The sequence below is a fragment of the Quercus suber genome, unplaced genomic scaffold, assembly GCF_002906115.3.
Source record: "Quercus suber isolate HL8 unplaced genomic scaffold, Cork oak 2.0 scaffold_190, whole genome shotgun sequence".
In the NCBI taxonomy this organism is placed as follows: domain Eukaryota; kingdom Viridiplantae; phylum Streptophyta; class Magnoliopsida; order Fagales; family Fagaceae; genus Quercus; species Quercus suber.
The window spans coordinates 289,092-299,285 of record NW_027069648.1 but is presented as its reverse complement, the minus strand read 5'-3'; the positions used below and the strand labels follow the sequence as shown (position 1 = coordinate 299,285).

The 10,194-nt window shown below is 36.0% G+C and overlaps 1 protein-coding gene and 1 pseudogene across 1 annotated transcript; both read left to right on the top strand.

Moving 5' to 3' along the window:
• Positions 1-4,294: 4,294 nt before the first annotated feature.
• Positions 4,295-6,030, top strand: LOC112024174 (ACT domain-containing protein ACR8-like; annotated as a pseudogene).
• Positions 6,031-7,329: 1,299 nt separating this feature from the next.
• LOC112033344 (protein argonaute PNH1-like) lies at positions 7,330-9,812 on the top strand (the record flags this gene model as incomplete). Its single annotated transcript, XM_065778783.1, has 7 exons — positions 7,330-7,462; positions 7,625-7,647; positions 7,738-7,946; positions 8,091-8,237; positions 8,349-8,482; positions 8,599-8,708; positions 9,579-9,812. Coding segments are annotated over exons 1-7 (990 nt in total), but the record flags the coding sequence as incomplete, so codon positions are not given.
• Between the last annotated feature and the right edge of the window lie 382 nt (positions 9,813-10,194).

Here is a 10,194-nt window from a genome sequence, read left to right as displayed (position 1 = left end):
AAATGGAGGTTCGACTAGTTATATTTTTTCCTTTAGATTAAGGGTTTTACAATGGAGTCATAAGTTATTTAATTATTGGAAAAATAAGAAAACCATAATTGAAAAATTCATCATTTTATTAATTTAAAATTGAATTTACATTAAACATAGGAAATTACATAGCTTTGGTCCTAGATATAATCTAAGATAAAGTACATTGCTTTGTTTGCTAGTTACAATCTAGAAATTGAAAATTATAAGGATAAGCATTTGATCTACTAACCCTTGATCTAAGTTCGGAGGCTATGTTACAAGGTGGGAAGGTGTTAGGCACCCACCTTGCTCGGTGAAATCGGTCTTCTAAATTATGGTGGCCAAGAATCATATCATATCATCCAATATGTCAATCAATCAATTTGCATATAGAATTTGAAGTGTGTGTATGTAATAAACCCTAATTCAATTTATTAAGCACTTCATTTGGATTGAAAAATAAAATTCTAGTGAATGTGTGTGGATGGTGATAACCTAGATTCAAGGATTTGAAAGAATTATGAAACAAACATGTTTTTCATATTTTTGATGTAGATTTAAGATTAAAACTAGTGATATGCATGAACATGTGATGAACAACCAAGAATATGTGAAGAACATATAAGAACAATTAAAAACATTCAAACATATTCAAGGGAATTTAAATGATTACTATCATGCTTTAATCTTAAATCCTTATCATGGTAATACAAAAAACAATTAGGGAAAGAGATTATACCTTCATGCAAGATCCATACGGTGGAGAAAGAGACTCTTGGTGGAGGTTCTAAGGGTGGAGGAAAAAGAAAAGTTAGGAGAGGAAGAATGAGTCTCACTCAATACCTTGAGTCTCAGGAAGACCAAGATATGACAAGACTATTCTACTTCACTAGAACTCAAGAAAGTAGTTACTGTAACAGCTTGTAGAACCAACTTCGAAAAATCATATTTGACTCAATTTTGATCAGAATTGTCTCGTTCTTGTGCTCAAATTGAAGCCCCGGATGTCTGGTTTCTGTGAAAATTAACCTCATTCACAGATTCAAAATATTCTGAGAGATATTGATGAAATGGTGAGCAGAGGTCATTTGTTAGAAAATGGTTTCAGCGCAATTAATATTAATACATCCCAAATTAGTTTCCAATTAACATTAAATGGCTTCAATAACTCCCATTTCAGACTTAATTGGTTCCAAATTTACTCTAATTAAAAGATAATTACACAAATTACTTATTGAATAATTAATGTTTAACTATCTAATTAATTAGGTGTATGCAACCTCACCATAAAATGTAGTCCTAACCAATCAAATTATGACACATCATTGATTTCAAATTGATTACACCTATAACCAATTGAAATCAATTGTTGATAATCACATATGGTCGGACTCAATTTGTGATAGTACATTTTAGCTATTAAAACTTGATTTGATGATAACTTTCAATATGGTGGTTCGATTAAGGCTTATGACAAGCCGATTTAATCGTTACAACATCAAGATCATTTTGATGAAATGGGTCCAAGGATCTAATGGCTAGAATTAAGATGCATATTTTCAAAGTGAAAGTACCCTCTTACCCTCCATGTGAGGTTAAATGCGGGTTGTAAAATAGGGTGTCAACAGAATGCCCCTCATTGGCAGAGCTTGAAAAGCGAATGTCAATGTATGAAAGAGACACCTAACTTTGCAATAAGCATTTAACCGTGCTGAATGTATGATACATGTAGATAAAAATGTAGATGGTCATGTTATGGATCAAAATGTGGACCGAATCTTGAGGAAGATTGCCTACGTACCTTTTAGTGGGAGGATTAGGTCCAAACGTAGTTCATGCATGCAAACGTTTTTTTTGTTTTTTTTTTTTGAGAAAGAAATAAGTACAAGACATGCTTACCAGTGGTCACGACAAAATGAGGATTTTAGTCGTGATCTTAAATTTTGGACATGTTTCCCAGAGGTCCGATGGATTTGAAGTTTTGGACATGCTTCCAGAGGTCCGTGGATTTGAAATTTGGATGTGTTTCCTAGAGGTTTGATGGATTTGAAGTTTGGACGTGCTTCCCAAAGGTCCGATGGATTGAAGTTTGGACGTGCTTCCCAGAGGTCTGATGGAATTGAATTTTGGACGTGCTTCCCAGAGGTCCGTGGATTTGAATTTGGAAGTGCTTCCCAGAGGTCCGATAGATTGAAGTTTGGACGTACTTCTCAGAAGTCCGATGGTTTGAAGATTGGACGTGCTTCCCAGAGGTCTGTGGATTTAAATTTGGACGTGAAATTTGGTCCCTTAGCACAGTTTAGTCCTAAACGGTGTCAACAAGGACGATACTCTCTAACTCTCTTTTCTCTCTCCTCTCTCCTCTCTTATCTGTCATCCCTCTCCCGTGGATCTCAGACTCCACCATTAGATCACAAATTTGTTCAACCAAGTCATCCATTAAGTCCTCTACACCACTCTCCACCGAGAAACCAATGAAAACCCACTTGTGAAAAAGTAAAACAAATTTTGAAACTTTCAACACAATTGTCAACTTCTTCACAGCAAGTTCCAATTCAGTATTCAACTATCATTTCCAAACTCAATCCCATCACATTGTACACCTAAAGCCAATTTATCTAACAGTCAATCTAACTTAATCAAATAAATCAAACATCCCTAATTCAAAAACCAAACAAACCCCAGATCATATCAAAACCCACCCTTCGTTCTCCTCAAAAAGGAAATGCTCAAAATTTGAAACTTTCCGATGAAGCAAACAAAAAATCCGAACACCCAATTCGAAATCCAAATTTGGGAAAAGGGAAAATCATGAAAAACAAACCTTTGGATCGTGGCTCATGGCGGCTTCGGTTTGTTTCCAAGCTCTACGCACAGCTCCAGCGAACTCTGTGGCGGTGAGCTCCGGTTTGTGGTGTGGTGGAGGTTTGGGCAAGCAAAGGATGGCACAACCCAGAGGAGGAAGCAGAGGGATGGCAAGAACTCTTTCTTCTTCGAAATCGTTCTGCTCCGGTGATTTGTGTGGTGGTGGTGGAGGTTCGGCGTGAAGGAAGAGGTGAAGGCGTGAGCTTTTGTCTTCTTTCTTCATTTTGTCTGAGGGCTAGGTTTCTTTCTCTTCTTTCTTCGTTCTGTTTGGAGTCTGTTTGGAGAGGGGTTTTAAGTGTGAAGTTAGTGTTTTCCACGTGGCTATTTGCAATGTTTTCTCTTTATCCAAAACATTCATTAAGAACTACAGCATCTCTCGAGTGTCTTCAAACAAATATGGTATATGCAAACAGTTCACTAAAGATCACAACCATCCATCTGGAGAGGGTGGATCCTATCACCGTCCTTTTTTGGTCTTTTAGGTCTAGGTGCCAAGTTCCCACCCTTTCATTTCCTTGCTTACACCACAGTAGCACAGTTATCTAAGCTCCATAATAACTAAAAATTACAGCACTTGACTGAAATAAAAGAAAATGAACCAAATCAAAGAGTACAACTTTAAAAGTAAAAAACTAGCTGACTGACTGACCATAACGAGAAATGACAAGCATAAATGAAACTTTGTCAAATCAGAGCTACCAAATTCAACAAAGTTAGATTTAAATAATTCCAATACTTTCGTGCTGGTATATTTTTTTACTATACTTTGAGAAAATAAGATACTGATGTTAGTGTGGGTATATTAAAAAAAATTTGAGTTTTTACACAAATAATAATTAAGTCTATGACTTTATATCTGAATTTTCAAAAATTTTCTTGTTAGTTTCAAGACTCTTTATACGTGTGATCTCATTGTCCTAAGAGGCAGAGAGTTAAGAACAAAGCGTGCTTTGCTTTGGTTTTAAGGTTTTTTTTTTGTGTTTCTCTGGTAATTTGAAAGACAAGAATGGTTAAGATGGACTGACCCTCTTCTTTGAATGAATACGAAAAGTTTGTGATTCGGATGAACACTCTTAGGTTTGAATGAATCCGAAAAAATTGGTCATGATGTTTAGAAAAAAAAAAAAAAAAACATTAATTTTCTCTTTGATTTTACTTCAAATTTTGAAAAATTAAAAACGAAAAGGGCTCTCTCTGACTTGACCTGTCACTGCTATTGTGCAGGTTGTGATCGACAATGCCGTTCGGCCCACTGCGACTCTCGTCACGGTACGCCTCTCACGAAACCTCTCAAGCACGAAATCAATTTTTCTATGAAAACTTTTCCCAAAAAAACAAATTTGACTAATTGGGTTTTTCTGTTTTCCTTTTTTGCTTAATTTACATGTTGATAGTGCTAGAAGGCATGGAATTTTACTTGAGGCCGTGCAGGTTCTCACGGATCTGAACCTTTACATCAAAAATGCTTACATATCTTCAGATGGAAGATGGTTCATGGATGGTAAGAGGAAAAAAAATTCAAGCTTTAATTTTTTTTTTTTTTGGTTAAATTAATGGTGTCCATGCTAACGTGCGCCGAATTGGTGCGCACGTTGGCTTAAACGTGTTGTTTCTAGTTATTGAAAATTTCTGAAACATGTGTTTTGTTCTATTTTTGGTTGCAGTTTTCCATGTGACTGATCAAAACGGAAACAAACTTACGGATGCGAGTGTTATTAGATACATTGAACAGGTAATTATCACATTCAATGCCTAATTTATTGCCGTTTTGATTTTAATAATTATGGCTTTTTTATTACTTAAATTTTCTTTCTTTGTTTTTTTATTTTGTTAACAGTCTCTGGGCAGCATTCACTATGGTCGGACTAACGGCAATAACAGCCTAACTGCCCTAGAACTAATTGGAACCGACCGTGTTGGTCTACTATCTGGGGTTTTTGCTGTGCTAGCTGACCTTCAATGCAATGTTGTGGAAGCTAAAGTTTGGACTTACAATGGCCGAATTGCTTCACTAATCTATGTGAAGGACTGTGATTCCGGTTGCCCAATTGAGGATTCCTAGAAAATAGACCGAATCGAAGCTCGTTTGAGGAATGTACTCAAAGGTGACAATGATATTTGCAGTGCTAAGACCTCGGTGTCTATGGCGGTCACGCACACTGAGAGGAGGCTGCACCAAATGATGTTTGCGGGTCCTGATTTTGAGTGGAAGCCAATTTTGAAGCGCAGTGATGACTGTCCCATTGTCACGGTTCAGAATTCGATTGAGAGGGGTTACTCATTTGTGAATGTTCAGTGCAAGGACAGGTCGAAGCTTTTTTTTTGACATTGTTTGCACGATGACAGACATGGAGTATGTTGTTTTTCATGCTACTATCAATACAGCTGGAGACAGAGCATGTTTGGTACGTAAATTTAATACCAAAACATGTATTGGGTTTTTGCTAACATTAATGTTTCCAATTGAAAATACTGACTCTTTTATTATTTGGTACAGGAATTTTACATTAGACACACAGATGGGACTCCAATAAGTTCTGAACCAGAGAGGCAACGCATTATTCAATGCCAACAAGCTTCAATTGAGAGAAGGGCTTCTGAGGTACTTATTAATTGTCTTAATTTCACATACCACAATTGAATTGTTGAGTTGATCATTTTTAATATATGCTTTTATTAGCTTGCTTGTAAATAAAAAATGTTAATGGTGTGATTGAATTTATTACAGGGTGTGAGGCTTGAATTTTCCGCAGAAGATAGGCAGGGGCTTTTGGCCGATGTTACTAGAACGTTCCGAGAGAATGGGCTTAATGTGACGAGAGCCGATATCTCAACGGAAAGAGATATGGCCGTGAATGAGTTTTATGTGACGGATGCAATTGGTAACACTGCGGATTCAAAACTCATTGAAGCTGTTAGACAAAAAATAGGGTTGAGTAATTTGAAAGTGAAGGAATTTCTAATGATTTGTCATAAGAAGGTTGAGAGTGAAGAGCAACCAGTTGGGGTCGGTGGGGCGGTGTTATTATCACTTGGGAGCTTAGTGAGGAGGAATCTATACAACTCGGGACGGTGGTGGAAATTGGTGGTAGTAGTTATAGTTGGTTGGGTTTTGGTTGGTTGAATAATTGGTAGATACTTTGAGAGAGAGAGAGAGAGAGAGAGAGAGAGAGAGAAGCCCCCCCCCCCCCCCCCCCCCAAGGGGCTCTCCACCGTATTAAAAATGTGTTGCTTTATTTGAAGAGGGATTTGAATTAGAAGAAGGGGAAACAGGTGGAAAAAGTAAAAGGTTGTGTTATTGGTTGGGGAGTTTGTGGGATATAGAGGTTATTGCTGGCAAGCACAGAGAAAAGTAGTAGGTAGATGAATAGGGAATTTGTTTCATACAGAACGAATGTGTACATATTAACCACGTGTATCGAGAAGGGGATAGGTTTGTAGACAAGTTAGCCAAGGAAGGAAGTGGATTTTGTCGTTTTTTGATCAGCCTCCATCTGAACTTTGTAATTTTTTGTTATCTGATACTGTTAGCATGTACTCTTTAAGGCGTTTAGCCAATACTCTGACTACGTTGGCTGTTTAATATATTATCATTCTACCCTATTCACCAAAAAAAAAAAAAAATGACTTTGTTTATCTCAAGTATTTTAGTTTTTAATGGTTGACTTGATTTTTTTTTTTTTATCAAATTTATATCGTAATTCTCTTTGGCCTAATTTGAGTTTTATGATATGTGTTGTTTTGCCCATCCTTTATTTATTTATTTGAGAGCAATGCTAGTTCCAAGAGGATCAGTTTCCAAAAAAAAAAAAAAAGGGTTCCCAGAGGATCCCGTCTTGTCTTGTGCCCTTGATTAATCAAAGGTTCTGTTACTTGGCCAATTGTTAATAAATGAGTTTAGAAAAGTTTTGATATTATATATTTAGAGCATCTCCAGCAGACTTTTCAAATTTTTGTACTGTTTAAAAAGTAAACAGTTTATTTTATCTTTTGCTTACCTACTTTTTCAAATACATTTTTCAACAGACTCTCTGTTCTTTTCTCTATCCCATTTAAATATTATTTCTTCATTTTTTTTCTTTAATATTTCTTTTTCAATCTTCTTTCATTCCTCTAATTTTAATGAAAAGTGCTATATTCTTAACATTTTACAATATTTTCACAATAAATCATATGTGGTAAGTTATTAGTGATTTTAATTTGAACACATCACAATAAATATTTTTCTAATTCCAAACAACATTAACAATTATATATATTTTTTTAAACAATCCTAACGCTCAAAGTTTCTAGTGAAAACGTGCAAATTGTTACTCCATTACATTTCAGAGTTTATCTAGTTCTTGAAGCTATCAATTTGTCACATCTCTCGGTTTTTTGGTACTCTTTAAGAATCCAGTTTGTGTGTATGTTTTGTTAATTGAAGGTTGTCTTTGTACAGAAGTGGCTCACATGCTAATGAAAGACCCTAAGGAGAACCCTGTGATATCCAGGGAACCTCTACTGAACTCAATGAAAGAGAAGAATGAAGACTTCATGAAAGATACAAAGAAGATTATTGCAAGGAGAAGGGGAAGGAGAAGTGGTAAATGACCAAAAGTGGAGAAATTCCAAGTAGAGAAGCTGGATACTGATGTGGGGTCCCCTGCTTCATGCAAAAGCCTTATGTTCCATCGTAGACCTGGCTATGGCCAACTGGGGACAAAGTGTTTAGTTAAAGCCAATCACTTCGTTGCAAACATACCAGACTCGGATATATGTCACTATAGTGTAAGTGTTTCTTAGATTCAAGAGTGAGCTGAACTATGGAAAGTTATTGAAACTCACATTCAAATTTTGTGGCTATATTTCTGTGTGCAGGTTAAGATTGACCTTGAGGTTACTTCTCATAAATTGAACAAAGCTATCATGACCCAGTTGGTGAAACTTCATAGAAAGTCAGACTTGGGGATGAGGCTCCCTGTCTATGATGGAGCAAGAAACTTATACACAGCTGGATTTCTGCCTTTTACTACAAAAAACTTCATCATAATATTGAGTGATGATGAGGAGGGGGCATGCAATAGAAGGTTATTTGTCAATCATATTTGTTTGTATTAAGATTGTGCTCTTCATTGAATGATATCTTGCTTGAATTTATGGTCTATTCTTAGATTTTATTTATTTATTTAAGTTTGTGGGAGATTTGATCAAGCTTTGGTTAATCATTTCAGGGAACGAGAATTTAAAGTGACGATAAGTTTTATAACTTTAGCTAGTATGCAACAATTACGTGAGCTTCTTGCTGGGAAGCCAGTTGATACCCCTCACAAAGCACTTACCATTATTGATATTGTCTTAAGGCAACTAGCAGCCCAAAGGTGCATTGTAGATTTGCAGTTGTTCTAAATCTTTAGCTTTATGTTCTTGTTTTATTTTCAATTAAGGATACTGATATTGGATTTCCAATTACTTGTTTGTGGGTGTCTTAGGTATGTATCAGTTGGAAGGTTTCTCTATTCTCCTGATATTAAGAAACCACAGCAATTGGGTGGTGGCTTAGAATCATGGCGAGGATTCTACCAGAGTATTAGGCCTATTCAGATGGGACTGTCCCTGAATATTGGTGGGTATTCTTCTAATCCTTTAGGTTGTTTTGTTTTTATTGAAATGCTTTTACACAGTAGCTTGTCCCCAAAAGTTAACATTCTGCATTTTTTTCCCTTGTTGCTTATGATTCAGACATGTCATCGACTGCGTTCATTGAACCACTCCCTGTCATTGATTTTGTTGCTCAGATTTTAGATAAAGATGTGTATTCAAGGCCACTATCAGATGCTGATCGTGTTAAGGTATTGTACTCTTTGGTGTGGAAACGAAGTGGTCATGCTCCTCACATGTGCAGTTCTGTCCATAATTATATACGTATTTTGTCTATAGCGAACTTAAAAACTCCTGTTTTGGTTTTATGATGTGCTTTGAAATCATACTAGACACCAGTAGGTTGAGAATCTGATAATTTGTGTACCAATTGAAAGTTCTAACCCAATCATAGGCATAAAACTTTCAAATGTTACGTTCAAAGCAAGAGTAAGTGTTGCATGTAACATTCTGGTTCGTGATCCTTCTGGCTGCTTAACTCTGTTCTATGATAGCTGTCAATCTTTTACCTCATCAAAACACTGCTAATGGGTTTAAATAGAACATTTTGGTGAAAGCATTGCCTAATTAGGGAAAGGACATAGTAATGCTAGATTCTAACTCAAAATGGGATTGCTACCATTCTAACATCTTGTATAATTTATCATTTAGAGTAATTTTTGCATTATTGTGAACTTTTCAAGTTTAGCTCTCCTTGCTAGTCCTAGAGCTGTGTTAAGCTTAGATTGAATAATTTGTGAAATCATTTTGCTTGTTGAACAGTTATTGCTCTGACAATGCAGCAGTTGTCTTTGCATGGTTTACATTTGATGTATCTTATGTCAATTTAGCCTTACTACTTGTAGGCATTTGCTTTCTCCAACAAAATCAACCAAGATTGACTTTGAAGTAGTTTAATTCACCATTAGAATGTTCAAGTGTCTACATGTCTTTTCTGCTCTTAGGATCAATAAGTACTGCACATTTAGTCCAGATTATCAATCCATTATTTTTGCAGATAAAGTTCAGAGGCAATCTTTAAATGATGTCTAACCAAGTTACTTTTGTATCAATGATTGCAGGTTAAGAAAGCCCTTAGAGGTGTCAAAGTAGAAGTTACACATAGAGGAAATGTTCGAAGGAAATACCGCATTTCAGGCTTGACATCACAGCCTACAAGGGAGCTAATGTATTTAGATTCGCCATCATTGTTCTTTCCTCTTGCTAGTTGTTGTGTTTTCTTATTGTACTCTTTTGGAATGATTATCTTCTTCTTTTTCCCCGTAAACAGTTTCCAAAAGAACACGAAATCAGTTGTTAAATACTTTCAAGAGGTGTATGGATATACCATTCAATATTCTCATCTACCTTGTCTTCAAGTGGGAAATCAAAAGAAGGTGAACTATTTGCCATTGGAGGTAGGCTCTGCTCAATATTTGCAACCTTTGTATGTAGCAGTCTATTCTCTTTAGCCAATTCATATGAATCTTTCTACAGGCTTGCAAGATAGTTGGCGGACAGAGATACACTAAAGGGCTGAATGAGAAGCAGATAACTTCTCTGCTAAAAGTTTCATGCCAAAGACCCCATGAACAAGAAATGGACATTTTACAGGTCTACATCATTATATTCACCTCTTTTTACTTTCACATAATTTTTATCATGTTATTGTTGAAAATAAAGAGATAGAGATAATGA